At 42.9% G+C, this 23,051-nt stretch overlaps 1 protein-coding gene across 1 annotated transcript in view; it reads right to left on the bottom strand.

Annotated features, from left to right (window-relative positions):
• The window catches only part of LOC129864763 (FRAS1-related extracellular matrix protein 2-like), a 90,511-nt gene that overhangs the window by 54,619 nt on the left and 12,841 nt on the right, over positions 1 to 23,051 (bottom strand). The window contains exons 10-13 of the mRNA XM_055937056.1: positions 19,171 to 19,571; positions 5,014 to 5,202; positions 4,734 to 4,823; positions 12 to 75 (exon numbers count right to left, since the gene is read on the bottom strand). Coding sequence (XP_055793031.1) covers positions 12 to 75; positions 4,734 to 4,823; positions 5,014 to 5,202; positions 19,171 to 19,571 — 744 coding nt within the window. The remainder of the gene's footprint in view (positions 1 to 11; positions 76 to 4,733; positions 4,824 to 5,013; positions 5,203 to 19,170; positions 19,572 to 23,051) is intronic.

The raw sequence follows: 23,051 nt of genomic DNA, 5'->3' as shown, positions 1-23,051 counted from the left end.
CCGTGTAGAGCCGTGTCTCCATGGAAACCCAGGCCCACTGGACCCGGAATGGCTGCTGGGTCACACGGTTTCCTCCTGGCAAGTGGAGCATTTTAGCACAGATTGAACAAGGAGCCATGTTTCACCAGATGTGACGAGAGGAAGCCCAGTGGCCGGCAGTGGGAATAGCTGGAGCGAGGTGGATTTTGTCCGACATTCTGCTCATTTTCTCATCGATTGATGTCAATACAGTTTCCTCTTCCCAAACCTACATTCTGTTACGAACACAGTGGACTACGTTTTGTAGACTTTACCCTTTGGTCAAAAGTTTTAAATACATTTGTTGTTTAGGAGTACAAAGGCAAACAATTCACAGAAAAGGCTTTGCCTAACGAAAGTATCCAAATACACTATATATACAAAAGTGGATTCAGCTATTTCAGCCACACCCGTGTCTGACAGGTGTATCAAATCAAGCGCAACACCATGCAATCTCCATAGACAAACATTGCCAGTAGAATGGCCTTACTGAAGAGTGACTTTCAACGTGGCATCGTCATAGGATGCCACCTTTCCAACAAGTCAGTTTGTCAAATGTTTTGACCCGCTAGAGCTGCCCCGGTCAACTGCCCCGGTCAACTGTAAGTGCTGTTATTGTGAAGTGGAAACGTCTAGGAGCAACAACGGCTCAGCAGCGAAGTGGTAGACCACACAAGCTCACAGAACGGGACCGTCGAGTGCTGAAGCGTGTAAAAATCGGTTGCAACACTAACTACCGAGTTCCAAACTGTCTCTGGAAGCAACGTCAGCACAATAACGGTTCGTCGGGAGCTTCATGAAATGGGTTTCCATGGCCGAGCAGCCACACACAAGCATTAGATCACCATGAGCAATGCCAAATGTCAACTGGAGAGGTGTAAAGCTCGCCACCATTGGACTCTGGAGCAGTGGAAACGCGTTCTCTGGAGTGATGAATCACACTTCACCATCTGACAGTCCGACGGACGAATCTGGGTTTGGCGGATGCCAGGAGAACGCTACCTGCCCCAATGCATAGTGCCGACTGTAAAGTTTGGTGGAGGAGGAATAATGGTCTTGGGCTGTTTTTCATGGTTCGGGCTCCTTAGTTCCAGTGAAGGGAAATCTTAATGCTACAGCATACAATGACATTCTAGACCATTCTGTGCTTCTAACTTTGTGGCAACAGTTTGGGGAAGGCCCTTTCCTGTTTCAGCATGACAATGCCCCTGTGCACAAAGCAAGGTCCATATAGAAATGGTTTGTCGAGTTCGGTGTGGAAGAACATGACAGGCCTGCACAGAGCCCTGCCCTCAACCCCATTGAACACCTTTGGGATGAATTGAAACGCCGACTGTGAGCCAGGCCTAATCGCCAAACATCAGTGCCCGACCTCACTAATGCTTTTGTGGCTGAATGGAAGCAAGTGCCCGCAGCAATGTTCCAACATCTAGTGGAAAGCCTTCCCTGAAGAGTGGAGGCTGTTATAGCAGCAATGTTCCAACATCTAGTGGAAAGCCTTCCCAGAAGAGTGGAGGTTGTTATAGCAGCAATGTTCCTACATCTAGTGGAAAGCCTTCCCAGAAGAGTGGAGGCTGTTATAGCAGCAATGTTCCAACATCTAGTGGAAAGCCTTCCCAGAAGAGTGGAGGCTGTTATAGCAGCAATGTTCCAACATCTAGTGGAAGCCTTCCAGAAGAGTGGAGGCTGTTATAGCAGCAATGTTCCAACATCTAGTGGAAAGCCTTCCCAGAAGAGTGGAGGCTGTTATAGCAGCAATGTTCCAACATCTAGTGGAAAGCCTTCCCAGAAGAGTGGAGGCTGTTACAGCAGCAAAGAGGGGACCAACTCCATATTAATGACCATTTTTTGGAATGAGATACTCGGACGAGCAGCTGTCCACATACTTATGTTCATGTAGTGTACACGCTAGAATGCGCCAATAAGATCTTGCTAGCTCGTTCTTGGCTCCGCCCACCTCCTTGCTTGTTCTGCCCACTATGATTCATTTTCTCCTATTAGAAACTACAGGCTGTGGTCTATCTTGGGTTAATTTAAAACATCTTTGATAATAGTAGAGGACACCATGCATTAGAACCAAAATGGCCGTTGATTCAGTCTATTGACTTGCCTAGTTAAATAAAGGAACGTACTAAAGTCAGTCTCAAAGCGTGAGATGGCTGAGAACTTCAGATCAACATTACACCAGAGTCCCAACAGCTGTCTAAATAAAGAAATAATTGGTAAATAAACAAAGAGTTGATTGGTCGTTTGCTCTTCTCAATGAGGTGCAAAAGCTGCAAAGAATGCAACATTCTTTTCAAACTGGCCTCATTTTGGGCAACAAACAAGAAGAAAAACCACTAATAGAATCAACTATTAAAGACTACCTGAACCCACACAATTCTCCATTTACATTGAATGAACTACAGGACAAAATACAAACCCTCCAACCCAAAAAGGCCTGTGGTGTTGATGGTATCCTCAATGAAATTATAAAATATACAGACCACTAATTCCATTTGGCTTAAATACTTAAACCCTTTAACATCATCCTCAGCTCTGGTATCTTCCCCAAAATTTGGAACCAAGGACTGATCACCCCAATCTACAAAAGTGGAGACAAATTTGACCCCAATAACTACCATGGGATATGCGTCAACAGCAACCTTGGGAAAATCCTCTGCATTATCATTAACAGCAGACTCGTACATTTCCTCAGTGAAAACAATGTACTGAGCAAATGTCAAATTGTCTTTTTACCAAATTACAGTGTGACAGACCACGTATTCACCCTGCACACCCTAACTGACAAACAAACAAACCAAAACAAAGACAAAGTCTTCTCAAGCTTTGTTGATTTCTAAAAAGCCTTCGACTCAATTTGGCATGAGGGTCTGCTATACAAATTGATGGAAAGTGGTGTTGGGGGTAAAACATACTATAAAATCCATGAACACCAACAAGTGTGCGGATAAAAATGGCAAAAAACACACATTTCTTTCCACAGGGCCGGGGGTGAGACAGGGCCGGGGGGTGAGACAGGGATGCAGCTTAAGCCCCACCCTCTTCAACATATACATTATATCAGTGAATTAGCGAGGGCACTAGAACAGTCTGCAGCACCCGTTCTCACCCTACTAGAATACTAGTACTAGAATCTGAAGTCAAAGGTCTACTGTTTGCTGATGATCTGGTGCTTCTGTCCCCAACCAAGGAGGGCCTTACAGCAGCACCTAGATCTTCTGCACAGATTCTGTCAGACCTGGGCCCTGACAGACCTGGGCCCTGACAGACCTGGGCCCTGACAGTGGATCTCAGTAAGACCAAAATAACGGTGTTCCAAAAAAGGTCCAGCTGCCAGGACCTCAAATACAAATTCCATCTAGACATCGTTGCCCTAGAGCACACACAAAACTACACATACCTTGGCCTAAACATCAGCGCCACAGGTAACTTCCACAAAGCTGTGAACGATCTGAGAGACAAGGCAAGAAGGGCCTTCTTTGCCATCAAAAGGAACATCGAATTTGACATACCAATTAGGATCTGGCTAAAAATACTTGAATCAGTTATAGAACCCATTGCCCTTTATGGTTGTGAGGTCTGGGGTCCGCTCACCAACCAAGAATTCACAAAATGGGACCAAATTGAGACTCTGCATGCAGAATTCTGCAAAAATATCCTCCGTGTACAACGTAAAACACCAAATAATGCAGAGTAGAATTAGGCCGATACCCGCTAATTATCAAAATCCAGAAAAGAGACGTTAAATTCTACAACCACCTAGAAGGAAGCGATTCCCAAACCTTCCATAACAAAGCCAGATGAACCTGGAGAAGAGTCCCCTAAGCAAGCTGGTCCTGGGGCTCTGATCACAAACACAAACACACCCCACAGAGCCCCAGGACAGCAACACAATTAGACCCAACCAAATCATGATTTTTTTTGTTGATAAACTCCCATATCTACTGGGTGAAATACCACAGTGTGCCATCACAGCAGCAAGATCTGTGACCTTTTGCCACAAGAAAAGGGCAACCAGTGAAGAACAAACACCATTGTAAATACAACCCATATTTATGTTTATTTATTTTCCCTTTTGTACTTGAACTATTTGCCCATCGTTACAACACCCTATATCGACATAATATGACATTTGAAATGTCTTTGTTATTTTTAAATTTATGTGAGTGTAATGTTTACTTTAGATTTTATTGGATATTTCACTTTTGTTTATTATCTGCTTCACTTGCTTTGGCAATGTTAACACATGTTTCCCATGCCAATAAAGCCCTTAAATTTTATTTAATTGAAATTGAGAGAGACACAGAGAGAGAGAGAGAGAGAGAGAGAGACAGAGACAGAGAGAGACACGGAGAGAGAAAGAGAAGACACAGAGAGAGAGAGAGAGTGGAGAGAGAGAGAGTAGAGAGAGAGAGAGAGTAGAGAGAGAGAGGACAGAGAGGGAGAGAGAGAGTAGAGAGAGAGAGAGAGAGAGAGAGAGAGGACAGAGAGGGAGAGAGAGAGAGAGAGACAGAGAGAGAGAGAGAGGGAGAGAGAGAGTAGAGAGAGAGAGAGAGAGAGAGAGAGAGAGAGAGAGAGAGAGAGAGAGAGAGAGAGAGAGAGAGAGAGAGAGAGAGAGAGAGAGAGAGAGAGAGAGAGAGAGAGAGAGAGAGAGAGAGAGAGAGAGAGAGAGAGAGAGAGAGAGAGAGAGAGAGAGAGAGAGGCCTTACCGTTGTATTGGACGGTGAAGTAGAACACATCACTGGTAGAGTTGACTCGAGCAGAAAGAATATAACAGATCCTTCTCTGGTTGATATCATCTGAGAGAGAGAAAGTGAGGTCTGAATACCATCTGACATTAGACGTTTTCCCACCTTCCCACCAGTTTTGAGTCCATCAAAACGTAATCTCCCAAAATATAACTCCAGACATTAGAGAATGTTGATCATGGATTATAAGCAATACATGAGTCAGATATAGAATCTCCCAGTCCAGTCGTCCTGGTCCTACCCTGAGTGAAGGAGCTGACACTGCCGTTCCCCAGGGCTGTGTTGACGATGACCCCCCAGCGCGGTGCCTCTGACACCCAGAAGGTGATGTCCTGCCTGGGCTGGCCTCGCTCCTTGGTCCCCTGGCGCCTCCGGTTCTCTTGGTTCTCCACCCTCAGGACCTTACTGGTGAACAGCAGCCCCAACTGTCCTGTATAGATAGGGTGTAGTCTAGTAACACACTGTGCTGTATAGATAGGGTGTAGTCTAGTAACACAAGCTGTCCTGTATAGATAGGGTGTAGTCTAGTAACACACTGTCCTGTATAGATAGGGTGTAGTCTGGTAACACACTGTCCTGTATAGATAGGGTGTAGTCTAGTAACACACTGTCCTGTATAGATAGGGTGTAGTCTAGTAACACACTGTCCTGTATAGATAGGGTGTAGTCTAGTAACACACTGTCCTGTATAGATAGGGTGTAGTCTAGTAACACACTGTCCTGTATAGATAGGGTGTAGTCTAGTAACACACTGTCCTGTATAGATAGGGTGTAGTCTAGTAACACACTGTCCTGTATAGATAGGGTGTAGTCTAGTAACACACTGTCCTGTATAGATAGGGTGTAGTCTAGTAACATACTGTCCTGTATAAATAGGGTGTAGGCTAGTAACACACTGTCCTGTATAGATAGGGTGTAGTCTAGTAACACACTGTCCTGTATAGATAGGGTGTAGTCTAGTAACACACTGTCCTGTATAGATAGGGTGTAGTCTAGTAACACACTGTCCTGTATAGATAGGGTGTAGTCTAGTAACACACTGTCCTGTATAGATAGGGTGTAGTCTAGTAACACACTGTCCTGTATAGATAGGGTGTAGTCTAGTAACACACTGTCCTGTATAGATAGGGTGTAGTCTAGTAACACACTGTCCTGTATAGATAGGGTGTAGTCTAGTAACACACTGTCCTGTATAGATAGGGTGTAGTCTAGTAACACACTGTCCTGTATAGATAGGGTGTAGTCTAGTAACACACTGTCCTGTATAGATAGGGTGTAGTCTAGTAACACACTGTCCTGTATAGATAGGGTGTAGTCTGGTAACACACTGTCCTGTATAGATAGGGTGTAGTCTAGTAACACACTGTCCTGTATAGATAGGGTGTAGTCTAGTAACACACTGTGCTGTATAGATAGGGTGTAGTCTGGTAACACACTGTCCTGTATAGATAGGGTGTAGTCTAGTAACACACTGTCCTGTATAGATAGGGTGTAGTCTAGTAACACACTGTCCTGTATAGATAGGGTGTAGTCTAGTAACACACTGTCCTGTATAAATAGGGTGTAGTCTAGTAACACACTGTCCTGTATAGATAGGGTGTAGTCTAGTAACACACTGTCCTGTATAGATAGGGTGTAGTCTAGTAACACACTGTGCTGTATAGATAGGGTGTAGTCTAGTAACACACTGTGCTGTATAGATAGGGTGTAGTCTAGTAACACACTGTCCTGTATAGATAGGGTGTAGTCTAGTAACACACTGTCCTGTATAGATAGGGTGTAGTCTAGTAACACACTGTCCTGTATAGATAGGGTGTAGTCTAGTAACACACTGTCCTGTATAGATAGGGTGTAGTCTAGTAACACACTGTCCTGTATAGATAGGGTGTAGTCTAGTAACACACTGTCCTGTATAGATAGGGTGTAGTCTAGTAACACACTGTCCTGTATAGATAGGGTGTAGTCTAGTAACATACTGTCCTGTATAAATAGGGTGTAGGCTAGTAACACACTGTCCTGTATAGATAGGGTGTAGTCTAGTAACACACTGTCCTGTATAGATAGGGTGTAGTCTAGTAACACACTGTCCTGTATAGATAGGGTGTAGTCTAGTAACACACTGTCCTGTATAGATAGGGTGTAGTCTAGTAACACACTGTCCTGTATAGATAGGGTGTAGTCTAGTAACACACTGTCCTGTATAGATAGGGTGTAGTCTAGTAACACACTGTCCTGTATAGATAGGGTGTAGTCTAGTAACACACTGTCCTGTATAGATAGGGTGTAGTCTAGTAACACACTGTCCTGTATAGATAGGGTGTAGTCTAGTAACACACTGTCCTGTATAGATAGGGTGTAGTCTAGTAACACACTGTCCTGTATAGATAGGGTGTAGTCTAGTAACACACTGTCCTGTATAGATAGGGTGTAGTCTGGTAACACACTGTCCTGTATAGATAGGGTGTAGTCTAGTAACACACTGTCCTGTATAGATAGGGTGTAGTCTAGTAACACACTGTGCTGTATAGATAGGGTGTAGTCTGGTAACACACTGTCCTGTATAGATAGGGTGTAGTCTAGTAACACACTGTCCTGTATAGATAGGGTGTAGTCTAGTAACACACTGTCCTGTATAGATAGGGTGTAGTCTAGTAACACACTGTCCTGTATAAATAGGGTGTAGTCTAGTAACACACTGTCCTGTATAAATAGGGTGTAGTCTAGTAACACACTGTCCTGTATAGATAGGGTGTAGTCTAGTAACACACTGTGCTGTATAGATAGGGTGTAGTCTAGTAACACACTGTGCTGTATAGATAGGGTGTAGTCTAGTAACACACTGTCCTGTATAGATAGGGTGTAGTCTAGTAACACACTGTCCTGTATAGATAGGGTGTAGTCTAGTAACACACTGTCCTGTATAGATAGGGTGTAGTCTAGTAACACACTGTCCTGTATAGATAGGGTGTAGTCTGGTAACACACTGTCCTGTATAGATAGGGTGTAGTCTAGTAACACACTGTCCTGTATAGATAGGGTGTAGTCTAGTAACACACTGTCCTGTATAGATAGGGTGTAGTCTAGTAACACACTGTCCTGTATAGATAGGGTGTAGTCTAGTAACACACTGTCCTGTATAGATAGGGTGTAGTCTAGTAACACACTGTCCTGTATAGATAGGGTGTAGTCTAGTAACACACTGTCCTGTATAGATAGGGTGTAGTCTAGTAATACACTGTCCTGTATAGATAGGGTGTAGTCTAGTAACACACTGTCCTGTATAGATAGGGTGTAGTCTAGTAACACACTGTCCTGTATAGATAGGGTGTAGTCTAGTAACACACTGTGCTGTATAGATAGGGTGTAGTCTAGTAACACACTGTCCTGTATAGATAGGGTGTAGTCTAGTAACACACTGTCCTGTATAGATAGGGTGTAGTCTAGTAACACACTGTCCTGTATAGATAGGGTGTAGTCTAGTAACACACTGTCCTGTATAGATAGGGTGTAGTCTAGTAACACACTGTCCTGTATAGATAGGGTGTAGTCTAGTAACACACTGTCCTGTATAGATAGGGTGTAGTCTAGTAACACACTGTCCTGTATAGATAGGGTGTAGTCTAGTAACACACTGTCCTGTATAGATAGGGTGTAGTCTAGTAACACACTGTCCTGTATAGATAGGGTGTAGTCTAGTAACACACTGTCCTGTATAGATAGGGTGTAGTCTAGTAACACACTGTCCTGTATAGATAGGGTGTAGTCTAGTAACACACTGTCCTGTATAGATAGGGTGTAGTCTAGTAACACACTGTCCTGTATAGATAGGGTGTAGTCTAGTAACACACTGTCCTGTATAGATAGGGTGTAGTCTAGTAACACACTGTCCTGTATAGATAGGGTGTAGTCTAGTAACACACTGTCCTGTATAGATAGGGTGTAGTCTGGTAACACACTGTCCTGTATAGATAGGGTGTAGTCTAGTAACATACTGTCCTGTATAGATAGGGTGTAGTCTAGTAACACACTGTCCTGTATAGATAGGGTGTAGTCTAGTAACACACTGTCCTGTATAGATAGGGTGTAGTCTAGTAACACACTGTCCTGTATAGATAGGGTGTAGTCTAGTAACACACTGTGCTGTATAGATAGGGTGTAGTCTAGTAACACACTGTCCTGTATAGATAGGGTGTAGTCTAGTAACACACTGTCCTGTATAGATAGGGTGTAGTCTAGTAACATACTGTCCTGTATAGATAGGGTGTAGTCTAGTAACACACTGTCCTGTATAGATAGGGTGTAGTCTAGTAACACACTGTCCTGTATAGATAGGGTGTAGTCTAGTAACACACTGTCCTGTATAAATAGGGTGTAGTCTAGTAACACACTGTCCTGTATAGATAGGGTGTAGTCTAGTAACACACTGTCCTGTATAGATAGGGTGTAGTCTAGTAACACACTGTCCTGTATAGATGCTGCCTTTGACACCATCGATCACCACATTCTTTTGGAGAGACTGGAAACCCAAATTGGTCTACACGGACAAGTTCTGGCCTGGTTTAGATCTTACCTGTCGGAAAGATATCAGTTTGTCTCTGTGAATGGTCTGTCCTCTGACAAATCAACTGTACATTTCGGTGTTCCTCAAGGTTCCGTTTTAGGACCACTATTGTTTTCACTATATATTTTACCTCTTGGGGATGTTATTCGAAAACATAATGTTAACTTTCACTGCTATGCGGATGACACACAGCTGTACATTTCAATGAAACATGGTGAAGCCCCAAAATTGCCCTCGCTAGAAGCCTGTGTTTCAGACATAAGGAAGTGGATGGCTGAAAACTTTCTACTTTTAAACTCGGACAAAACAGAGATGCTTGTTCTAGGTCCCAAGAAACAAAGAGATCTTCTGTTAAATCTGACAATTCATCTTGATGGTTGTAAAGTCGTCTCAAATAAAACTGTGAAGGACCTCGGCGTTACTCTTGACCCTGATCTCTCTTTTGACGAACATATCAAGACTGTTTCAAGGACAGCTTTTTTCCATCTACGTAACATTGCAAAAATCAGAAATTTTCTGTCCAAAAATGATGCAGAAAAATTAATCCATGCATTTGTTACTTCTAGGTTAGACTACTGCAATGCTCTACTTTCCGGCTACCCGGATAAAGCACTAAATAAACTTCAGTTAGTGCTAAATACGGCTGCTAGAATCCTGACTAGAACCAAGAAATTTGATCATATTACTCCAGTGCTAGCTTCCCTACACTGGCTTCCTGTTAAGGCAAGGGCTGATTTCAAGGTTTTACTGTTAACCTATAAAGCGTTACATGGGCTTGCTCCTACCTATCTTTCCGAGTTGGTCCTGCCGTACATACCAATACGTACGCTACGGTCACAAGACGCAGGCCTCCTAATTGTCCCTAGAATTTCTAAGCAAACAGCGGGAGGCAGGGCTTTCTCCTATAGATCTCCATTTTTATGGAACAGTCTGCCTACCCATGTGAGAGACGCAGACTCGGTCTCAACCTTTAAGTCTTTACTGAAGACTTATCTCTTCAGTAGGTCATATGATTGAGTGTAGCCTGGCCCAGGAGTGTGAAGGTGAACGGAAAGGCTCTGGAGCAACGAACCGCCCTTGCTGTCTCTGCCAGGCCGGTTCCCCTCTCTCCACTGGGATTCTCTGCCTCTAACCCTGTTACAGGGGCTGAGTCACTGGCTTGCTGGTGCTCTTTCATGCCGTCCCTAGGAGGGGTGCGTCACTTGAGTGGGTTGAGTTACTGACGTGATCTTCCTGTCTGGGTTGGCGCCCCCCCTTGGTTTGTGCTGTGGTGGAGACCTTTGTGGGCTATACTCGGCCTTGTCTCAGGATTGTAAGTTGGTGGTTGAGGATTTCCCTCTAGTGGTGCGGGGGCTGTGCTTTGGCAAAGTGGGTGGGGTTATATCCTTCCTATTTGGCCCTGTCCGGGGGTTTCTTCGGATGGGGCCACAGTGTCTCCTGACCGCTCCTGTCTCAGCCTCCAGTATTTATGCTGCAGTAGTTTGTGTCGGGGGGCTAGGGTCGGTTGGTTACCTGGAGTACTTCTCCTGTCTTATCCAGTGTCCTGTGTGAATTTAAGTATGCTCTCTCTAATTCTCTCGTTCTCTCTTTCTCTCTGTGAACCTGAGCCCTAGGACCATACGTCAGGACTACCGGGCATGATGACACCTTGCTGTCCCCAGTCCGCCTGGCCTTGCTGCTATTCCAGTTTCAACTGTTCTGCCTGTGGTTACGGAACCCCTACCTGTCCCAGACCTGCTGTTTTCAACTCTTAATGATCGGCTATGAAAAGCCAACTGAGATTTATTCCTGATTATTATTTGACCATGCTTGTCATTTATGAACATTTTGAAAATCTTGGCTCTCTCTAATTTTCTCCTTCTCTCTTTCTTTCTCTCGGAGGACCTGGGCCCTAGGACCATGCGTCGGGACTGCCGCCCGTGGTGACTCCTTGCTGTCCCCAGTCCGCCTGGCCTTGCTGCTATTCCAGTTTCAGCTGTTCTGCCTGCGGTTATGGAACCGCCACCTGTCCCAGACCTGTTGTTTTTCAACTCTTGATGATCGGCTATGAAAAGCCAACTGAAAATTATTCATGATTATTATTTGACCATGCTTGTCACTTATGAACATTTTTGAACATCTTGGCATAGTTCTGTTATAATCTCCACCCGGCACAGCCAGAAGAGGACTGGCCACCCCTCATAGCCTGGTTCCTCTCTAGGTTTCTTCCTAGGTTTTGGCCTTTCTAGGGAGTTTTTCCTAGCCACCGTGCTTCTACACCTGCATTACTAGCTGTTTGGGGTTTTAGGCTGGGTGTCTGTACAGCACTTCGAGATATTAGCTGATGTACGAAGGGCTATATAAAATAAAATAAAATTGATATAGATAGGGTGTAGTCTAGTAACACACTGTCCTGTATAGATAGGGTGTAGTCTAGTAACACACTGTCCTGTATAGATAGGGTGTAGTCTAGTAACACACTGTCCTGTATAGATAGGGTGTAGTCTAGGAACACACTGTCCTGTATAGATAGGGTGTAGTCTAGTAACATACTGTCCTGTATAAATAGGGTGTAGTCTAGTAATACACTGTCCTGTATAGATAGGGTGTAGTCTAGTAACACACTGTCCTGTATAGATAGGGTGTAGTCTGGTAACACACTGTCCTGTATAGATAGGGTGTAGTCTAGTAACACACTGTCCTGTATAGATAGGGTGTAGTCTAGTAACACACTGTCCTGTATAGATAGGGTGTAGTCTAGTAACACACTGTCCTGTATAGATAGGGTGTAGTCTGGTAACACACTGTCCTGTATAGATAGGGTGTAGTCTAGTAACACACTGTCCTGTATAGATAGGGTGTAGTCTAGTAACACACTGTCCTGTATAGATAGGGTGTAGTCTGGTAACACACTGTCCTGTATAGATAGGGTGTAGTCTAGTAACACACTGTCCTGTATAGATAGGGTGTAGTCTAGTAACACACTGTCCTGTATAGATAGGGTGTAGTCTGGTAACACACTGTCCTGTATAGATAGGGTGTAGTCTAGTAACATACTGTCCTGTATAGATAGGGTGTAGTCTAGTAACACACTGTCCTGTATAGATAGGGTGTAGTCTGGTAACACACTGTCCTGTATAGATAGGGTGTAGTCTAGTAACACACTGTCCTGTATAGATAGGGTGTAGTCTAGTAACACACTGTCCTGTATAGATAGGGTGTAGTCTGGTAACACACTGTCCTGTATAAATAGGGTGTAGTCTAGTAACACACTGTCCTGTATAGATAGGGTGTAGTCTGGTAACACACTGTCCTGTATAGATAGGGTGTAGTCTAGTAACACACTGTCCTGTATAGATAGGGTGTAGTCTAGTAACACACTGTGCTGTATAGATAGGGTGTAGTCTAGTAACACACTGTCCTGTATAGATAGGGTGTAGTCTAGTAACACACTGTCCTGTATAGATAGGGTGTAGTCTGGTAACACACTGTCCTGTATAGATAGGGTGTAGTCTGGTAACACACTGTCCTGTATAGATAGGGTGTAGTCTAGTAACACACTGTCCTGTATAGATAGGGTGTAGTCTGGTAACACACTGTGCTGTATAGATAGGGTGTAGTCTAGTAACACACTGTCCTGTATAGATAGGGTGTAGTCTAGTAACACACTGTCCTGTATAGATAGGGTGTAGTCTGGTAACACACTGTCCTGTATAGATAGGGTGTAGTCTAGTAACACACTGTCCTGTATAGATAGGGTGTAGTCTAGTAACACACTGTCCTGTATAGATAGGGTGTAGTCTAGTAACACACTGTCCTGTATAGATAGGGTGTAGTCTAGTAACACACTGTCCTGTATAGATAGGGTGTAGTCTGGTAACACACTGTCCTGTATAGATAGGGTGTAGTCTAGTAACACACTGTCCTGTATAGATAGGGTGTAGTCTAGTAACACACTGTCCTGTATAGATAGGGTGTAGTCTGGTAACACACTGTCCTGTATAGATAGGGTGTAGTCTAGTAACACACTGTCCTGTATAGATAGGGTGTAGTCTAGTAACACACTGTCCTGTATAGATAGGGTGTAGTCTAGTAACACACTGTCCTGTATAGATAGGGTGTAGTCTAGTAACACACTGTCCTGTATAGATAGGGTGTAGTCTAGTAACACACTGTCCTGTATAGATAGGGTGTAGTCTAGTAACACACTGTCCTGTATAGATAGGGTGTAGTCTAGTAACATACTGTCCTGTATAGATAGGGTGTAGTCTAGTAATACACTGTCCTGTATAGATAGGGTGTAGTCTAGTAACACACTGTCCTGTATAGATAGGGTGTAGTCTAGTAACACACTGTCCTGTATAGATAGGGTGTAGTCTAGTAACACACTGTCCTGTATAGATAGGGTGTAGTCTAGTAACACACTGTCCTGTATAGATAGGGTGTAGTCTAGTAACATACTGTCCTGTATAGATAGGGTGTAGTCTAGTAACACACTGTCCTGTATAGATAGGGTGTAGTCTAGTAACACACTGTCCTGTATAGATAGGGTGTAGTCTGGTAACACACTGTCCTGTATAGATAGGGTGTAGTCTAGTAACATACTGTCCTGTATAGATAGGGTGTAGTCTAGTAACACACTGTCCTGTATAGATAGGGTGTAGTCTAGTAACATACTGTCCTGTATAGATAGGGTGTAGTCTAGTAACACACTGTCCTGTATAGATAGGGTGTAGTCTAGTAACACACTGTCCTGTATAGATAGGGTGTAGTCTAGTAACACACTGTCCTGTATAGATAGGGTGTAGTCTAGTAACACACTGTCCTGTATAGATAGGGTGTAGTCTAGTAACACACTGTCCTGTATAGATAGGGTGTAGTCTAGTAACACACTGTCCTGTATAGATAGGGTGTAGTCTAGTAACACACTGTCCTGTATAGATAGGGTGTAGTCTAGTAACACACTGTCCTGTATAGATAGGGTGTAGTCTAGTAACACACTGTCCTGTATAGATAGGGTGTAGTCTAGTAACACACTGTCCTGTATAGATAGGGTGTAGTCTAGTAACACACTGTCCTGTATAGATAGGGTGTAGTCTAGTAACACACTGTCCTGTATAGATAGGGTGTAGTCTAGTAACACACTGTCCTGTATAGATAGGGTGTAGTCTAGTAACACACTGTCCTGTATAGATAGGGTGTAGTCTAGTAACACACTGTCCTGTATAGATAGGGTGTAGTCTAGTAACACACTGTCCTGTATAGATAGGGTGTAGTCTAGTAACACACTGTCCTGTATAGATAGGGTGTAGTCTAGTAACACACTGTCCTGTATAGATAGGGTGTAGTCTAGTAACACACTGTCCTGTATAGATAGGGTGTAGTCTAGTAACACACTGTCCTGTATAGATAGGGTGTAGTCTAGTAACACACTGTCCTGTATAGATAGGGTGTAGTCTAGTAACACACTGTCCTGTATAGATAGGGTGTAGTCTAGTAACACACTGTCCTGTATAGATAGGGTGTAGTCTAGTAACACACTGTCCTGTATAGATAGGGTGTAGTCTAGTAACACACTGTCCTGTATAGATAGGGTGTAGTCTAGTAACACACTGTCCTGTATAGATAGGGTGTAGTCTAGTAACACACTGTCCTGTATAGATAGGGTGTAGTCTAGTAACACACTGTCCTGTATAGATAGGGTGTAGTCTAGTAACACACTGTCCTGTATAGATAGGGTGTAGTCTAGTAACACACTGTCCTGTATAGATAGGGTGTAGTCTAGTAACACACTGTCCTGTATAGATAGGGTGTAGTCTAGTAACACACTGTCCTGTATAGATAGGGTGTAGTCTAGTAACACACTGTCCTGTATAGATAGGGTGTAGTCTAGTAACACACTGTCCTGTATAGATAGGGTGTAGTCTAGTAACACACTGTCCTGTATAGATAGGGTGTAGTCTAGTAACACACTGTCCTGTATAGATAGGGTGTAGTCTAGTAACACACTGTCCTGTATAGATAGGGTGTAGTCTAGTAACACACTGTCCTGTATAGATAGGGTGTAGTCTAGTAACACACTGTCCTGTATAGATAGGGTGTAGTCTAGTAACACACTGTCCTGTATAGATAGGGTGTAGTCTAGTAACACACTGTCCTGTATAGATAGGGTGTAGTCTAGTAACACACTGTCCTGTATAGATAGGGTGTAGTCTAGTAACACACTGTCCTGTATAGATAGGGTGTAGTCTAGTAACACACTGTCCTGTATAGATAGGGTGTAGTCTAGTAACACACTGTCCTGTATAGATAGGGTGTAGTCTAGTAACACACTGTCCTGTATAGATAGGGTGTAGTCTAGTAACACACTGTCCTGTATAGATAGGGTGTAGTCTAGTAACACACTGTCCTGTATAGATAGGGTGTAGTCTAGTAACACACTGTCCTGTATAGATAGGGTGTAGTCTAGTAACACACTGTCCTGTATAGATAGGGTGTAGTCTAGTAACACACTGTCCTGTATAGATAGGGTGTAGTCTAGTAACACACTGTCCTGTATAGATAGGGTGTAGTCTAGTAACACACTGTCCTGTATAGATAGGGTGTAGTCTAGTAACACACTGTCCTGTATAGATAGGGTGTAGTCTAGTAACACACTGTCCTGTATAGATAGGGTGTAGTCTAGTAACACACTGTCCTGTATAGATAGGGTGTAGTCTAGTAACACACTGTCCTGTATAGATAGGGTGTAGTCTAGTAACACACTGTCCTGTATAGATAGGGTGTAGTCTAGTAACACACTGTCCTGTATAGATAGGGTGTAGTCTAGTAACACACTGTCCTGTATAGATAGGGTGTAGTCTAGTAACACACTGTCCTGTATAGATAGGGTGTAGTCTAGTAACACACTGTCCTGTATAGATAGGGTGTAGTCTAGTAACACACTGTCCTGTATAGATAGGGTGTAGTCTAGTAACACACTGTCCTGTATAGATAGGGTGTAGTCTAGTAACACACTGTCCTGTATAGATAGGGTGTAGTCTAGTAACACACTGTCCTGTATAGATAGGGTGTAGTCTAGTAACACACTGTCCTGTATAGATAGGGTGTAGTCTGGTAACACACTGTCCTGTATAGATAGGGTGTAGTCTAGTAACACACTGTCCTGTATAGATAGGGTGTAGTCTAGTAACACACTGTCCTGTATAGATAGGGTGTAGTCTAGTAACACACTGTCCTGTATAGATAGGGTGTAGTCTAGTAACACACTGTCCTGTATAGATAGGGTGTAGTCTAGTAACACACTGTCCTGTATAGATAGGGTGTAGTCTAGTAACACACTGTCCTGTATAGATAGGGTGTAGTCTAGTAACACACTGTCCTGTATAGATAGGGTGTAGTCTAGTAACACACTGTCCTGTATAGATAGGGTGTAGTCTAGTAACACACTGTCCTGTATAGATAGGGTGTAGTCTAGTAACACACTGTCCTGTATAGATAGGGTGTAGTCTAGTAACACACTGTCCTGTATAGATAGGGTGTAGTCTAGTAACACACTGTCCTGTATAGATAGGGTGTAGTCTAGTAACACACTGTCCTGTATAGATAGGGTGTAGTCTAGTAACACACTGTCCTGTATAGATAGGGTGTAGTCTAGTAACACACTGTCCTGTATAGATAGGGTGTAGTCTAGTAACACACTGTCCTGTATAGATAGGGTGTAGTCTAGTAACACACTGTCCTGTATAGATAGGGTGTAGTCTAGTAACACACTGTCCTGTATAGATAGGGTGTAGTCTAGTAACACACTGTCCTGTATAGATAGGGTGTAGTCTAGTAACACACTGTCCTGTATAGATAGGGTGTAGTCTAGTAACACACTGTCCTGTATAGATAGGGTGTAGTCTAGTAACACACTGTCCTGTATAGATAGGGTGTAGTCTAGTAACACACTGTCCTGTATAGATAGGGTGTAGTCTAGTAACACACTGTCCTGTATAGATAGGGTGTAGTCTAGTAACACACTGTCCTGTATAGATAGGGTGTAGTCTAGTAACACACTGTCCTGTATAGATAGGGTGTAGTCTAGTAACACACTGTCCTGTATAGATAGGGTGTAGTCTAGTAACACACTGTCCTGTATAGATAGGGTGTAGTCTAGTAACACACTGTCCTGTATAGATAGGGTGTAGTCTAGTAACACACTGTCCTGTATAGATAGGGTGTAGTCTAGTAACACACTGTCCTGTATAGATAGGGTGTAGTCTAGTAACACACTGTCCTGTATAGATAGGGTGTAGTCTAGTAACACACTGTCCTGTATAGATAGGGTGTAGTCTAGTAACACACTGTCCTGTATAGATAGGGTGTAGTCTAGTAACACACTGTCCTGTATAGATAGGGTGTAGTCTAGCAACACACTGTCCTGTATAAATAGGGTGTAGTCTAGTAACACACTGTCCTGTATAGATAGGGTGTAGTCTGGTAACACACTGTCCTGTATAGATAGGGTGTAGTCTAGTAACACACTGTCCTGTATAGATAGGGTGTAGTCTAGTAACACACTGTCCTGTATAGATAGGGTGTAGTCTAGTAACACACTGTCCTGTATAAATAGGGTGTAGTCTAGTAACACACTGTCCTGTATAGATAGGGTGTAGTCTAGTAACACACTGTCCTGTATAGATAGGGTGTAGTCTACTAACACACTGCCCTGTATAGATAGGGTGTAGTCTAGTAACACACTGTCCTGTATAGATAGGGTGTAGTCTAGTAACACACTGTCCTGTATAGATAGGGTGTAGTCTAGTAATACACTGTCCTGTATAGATAGGGTGTAGTCTAGTAACACACTGTCCTGTATAGATAGGGTGTAGTCTAGTAACACACTGTCCTGTATAGATAGGGTGTAGTCTAGTAACACACTGTCCTGTATAGATAGGGTGTAGTCTAGTAACACACTGTCCTGTATAGATAGGGTGTAGTCTAGTAACACACTGTCCTGTATAGATAGGGTGTAGTCTACTAACACACTGTCCTGTATAGATAGGGTGTAGTCTAGTAACACACTGTCCTGTATAGATAGGGTGTAGTCTAGTAACATACTGTCCTGTATAGATAGGGTGTAGTCTGGTAACACACTGTCCTGTATAGATAGGGTGTAGTCTAGTAACACACTGTCCTGTATAGATAGGGTGTAGTCTAGTAACACACTGTCCTGTATAGATAGGGTGTAGTCTAGTAACACACTGTCCTGTATAGATAGGGTGTAGTCTAGTAACACACTGTCCTGTATAGATAGGGTGTAGTCTAGTAACACACTGTCCTGTATAGATAGGGTGTAGTCTAGTAACACACTGTCCTGTATAGATAGGGTGTAGTCTGGTAACACACTGTCCTGTATAGATAGGGTGTAGTCTAGTAACACACTGTCCTGTATAGATAGGGTGTAGTCTAGTAACACACTGTCCTGTATAGATAGGGTGTAGTCTAGTAACACACTGTCCTGTATAGAGAGGGTGTAGTCTAGTAACACACTGTCCTGTATAGATAGGGTGTAGTCTAGTAACACACTGTCCTGTATAGATAGGGTGTAGTCTAGTAACACACTGTCCTGTATAGATAGGGTGTAGTCTAGTAACACACTGTCCTGTATAGATAGGGTGTAGTCTAGTAACACAAGTGGCTACATAGTAAGATACATAGTGGCTACATAGTAAGATACATAGTGGCTACATAGTTTTTCATCCTGATTCATGGAATCTTTCAACTGGGATTTGTGGAAAACTGGGAGTTTTGGTGGAAATGTCCAGGAATTTTACCAATCATAACACAATATGAGAAGAGTTGTGCATTTACCTGTACGGAGAACCTTCAGGGTCGGAACAGGCTTGTTCACTAAGACCCGCGGCCCTGTACGGTCGACCACGTTCACCTGTATCTCCAGTTTCTGCGGTTGAACCGTAACGCGACCGGTCTCCGGGTAGACATAGAACTCGGTGTGCGTTCCATCCGTCACGGTAAACAGGAAACTGTCACGTCGGGTGTTTGATGTTCCGTCGTGTTTGTAACAGACGAGGTTCTCAATCAGGTCCAGTTTGGTGAACGTCGTGGCGACGCGGCTCCCGTTGTAGAGCAGACGGCCGTGGAGAGGTTGTTGGGTGACGGTGAAGATTAACTGACCGTCTGGAGTGTCTCTGTCCGTCACACTCAGCTCAAACGGTGTGACCAGCTTGGTCTCACCTGCTACCAGGACCAACCTACAACAAGGAGAAATACATGGATGGATAAATACATGGATGGATGATGGATGGAATAGATAGATAGATAGATAGATAGATAGATAGATAGATAGATAGATAGATAGATCTATATATATATATATATATATATATATATATAGATAGATCAAGAACCTGACACCCTCAGCACACAGGGGGACAAACACCTGCCTGCAGGTGACAGCATTCCCTCCCCCATATGCCCCCCTAGGCACAACTATGACAACATAACCAACAAAAACGGGTCACAACTCCTGCAGCTCTGTCGCACGCTGGGTATGTACATAGTCAATGGTAGGCTTCGAGGGGACTCCTATGGTAGGTTCACCTATAGCTCATCTCTTGGCAGTAGCACTGTAGACTACTTTATCACTGACCTCAACCCAGAGTCTCTCAGAGCGTTCACAGTCAGCCCACTGACACCCCTATCAGACCACAGCAAAATCACAGTCTACTTGAACAGAGCAATACTCAATCATGAGGCATCAAAGCCAAAGGAACTGAGTAACATTAAGAAATGCTATAGATGGAAGGAATGCAGTTTGGAAACCTACCAAAAAACAATTAGGCAACAGCAAATTAAATCCCTTTTAGACAACTTCCTGGGTAAAATGTTCCACTGCAATAGTGAAGGTGTAAACTTGGCAGTAGAAAATCTTAACAGTATATTTGACCTCTCAGCTTCCCTATCAAATCTAAAAATCTCAAATAGAAAACCGAAGAAAATGAACAACAATGACAAATGGTTTGATAAAGAATGCAAAAATCTAAGAAATAAATTGAGGAACCTGTCCAACCAAAAACATAGAGACCCGGAAAACCTGAGTCTACGCCTTCACTATGGCGAATCACTAAAACAATACAGAAATACACTACGGAAAAAGAAGGAACAGCACGTCAGAAATCAGCTCAATGTAATTGAAGACTCCATAGACTCTAACCAATTCTGGGAAAATTGGAAAACACTAAACAAACAACAACACGAAGAATTATCTATCCAAAATGGAGATGTATGGGTAAACCACTTCTCCAATCTTTTTGGCTCTATAACAAAGAATAAAGAACAAAAACATATACATGATCAAATACAAATCCTAGAATCAACTATTAAAGACTACCAGAACCCATTGGATTCTCCAATTACCTTGAATGAGTTACAGGACAAAATAAAAACCCTCAAACCCAAAAAGGCCTGTGGTGTTGATGGTATCCTTAATGAAATGATCAAATATACAGACAACAAATTCCAATTGGCTATACTAAAACTCTTTAACATCGTCCTTAGCTCTGGCATCTTCCCCAATATTTGGAACCAAGGACTGATCACCCCAATCCACAAAAGTGGAGACAAATTTGACCCCAATAACTACCGTGGAATATGCGTCAACAGTAACCTTGGGAAAATACTCTGCATTATCATTAACAGCAGACTCGTACATTTCCTCAATGAAAACAATGTACTGAGCAAATGTCAAATTGGCTTTTTACCAAATTACCGTACAACAGACCATGTATTCACCCTACACACCCTAATTGACAACCAAACAAACCAAAACAAAGGCAAAGTCTTCTCATGCTTTGTTGATTTCAAAAAAGCCTTCGACTCAATTTGGCATGAGGGTCTGCTATACAAATTGATGGAAAGTGGTGTTGGGGGTAAAACATACGACATTATAAAATCCATGTACACAAACAACAAGTGTGCGGTTAAAATTGGCAAAAAACACACACATTTCTTCACACAGGGTCGTGGGGTGAGACAGGGATGCAGCTTAAGCCCCACCCTCTTCAACATATATATCAACGAATTGGCGCGGGCACTAGAACAGTCTGCAGCACCCGGTCTCACCCTACTAGAATCCGAAGTCAAATGTCTACTGTTTGCTGATGATCTGGTGCTTCTGTCACCAACCAAGGAGGGCCTACAGCAGCACCTAGATCTTCTGCACAGATTCTGTCAGACCTGGGCCCTGACAGTAAATCTCAGTAAGACCAAAATAATGGTGTTCCAAAAAAGGTCCAGTCACCAGGACCACAAATTCCATCTAGACACCGTTGCCCTAGAGCACACAAAAAACTATACATACCTCGGCCTAAACATCAGCACCACAGGTAGCTTCCACAGAGCTGTGAACGATCTGAGAGACAAGGCAAGAAGGGCCTTCTATGCCATCAAAAGGAACATAAATTTCAACATACCAATTAGGATCTGGCTAAAAATACTTGAATCAGTCATAGAGCCCATTGCCCTTTATGGTTGTGAGGTCTGGGGTCCGCTCACCAACCAAGATTTCACAAAATGGGACAAACACCAAATTGAGACTCTGCATGCAGAATTCTGCAAAAATATCCTCCGTGTACAACGTAGAACACCAAATAATGCATGCAGAGCAGAATTAGGCCGATACCCACTAATTATCAAAATCCAGAAAAGAGCCGTTAAATTCTACAACCACCTAAAAGGAAGCGATTCCCAAACCTTCCATAACAAAGCCATCACCTACAGAGAGATGAACCTGGAGAAGAGTCCCCTAAGCAAGCTGGTCCTAGGGCTCTGTTCACAAACACAAACACACCCCACAGAGCCCCAGGACAACAGCACAATTAGACCCAACCAAATCATGAGAAAACAAAAAGATAATTACTTGACACATTGGAAAGAATTAACAAAAAAACAGAGCAAACTAGAATGCTATTTGGCCCTAAACAGAGAGTATACAGTGGCAGAATACCTGACCACTGTGACTGACCCAAACTTAAGGAAAGCTTTGACTATGTACAGACTCAGTGAGCATAGCCTTGCTATTGAGAAAGGCCGCCGTAGGCAGACATGGCTCTCAAGAGAAGACAGGCTATGTGCTCACTGCCCACAAAATGAGGTGGAAACTGAGCTGCACTTCCTAACCTCCTGCCCAATGTATGACCATATTAGAGAGACATATTTCCCTCAGATTACACAGATCCACAAAGAATTCGAAAACAAATCCAATTTTGATAAACTCCCATATCTACTGGGTGAAATTCCACAGTGTGCCATCACAGCAGCAAGATTTGTGACCTGTTGCCACAAGAAAAGGGCAACCAGTGAAGAACAAACACCATTGTAAATACAACCCATATTTATGTTTATTTATTTTAACTTGTGTGCTTTAACCATTTGTACATTGTTACAACACTGTATATATATAATATGACATTTGTCATGTCTTTATTGTTTTGAAACTTCTGTATGTGTAATGTTTACTGTTAATTTTTATTGTTTATTTCACTTTTGTATATTATCTACCTCACTTGCTTTGGCAATGTTAACACATGTTTCCCATGCCAATAAAGCCCCTTGAATTGAATTGAATTGAATAGATAGATAGATAGATAGATAGATAGATAGATAGATAGATAGATAGATAGATAGATAGATAGATAGATAGATATAGAAGAGTCCCCTAAGCAAGCTGGTCC

Source organism: Salvelinus fontinalis, chromosome 11 (assembly GCF_029448725.1).
Source record: "Salvelinus fontinalis isolate EN_2023a chromosome 11, ASM2944872v1, whole genome shotgun sequence".
Classification (NCBI taxonomy): Eukaryota; Metazoa; Chordata; class Actinopteri; order Salmoniformes; family Salmonidae; genus Salvelinus; species Salvelinus fontinalis.
Note: the sequence above shows the minus strand (reverse complement) of the source record. Positions and strands in the feature narration are given on the sequence as shown.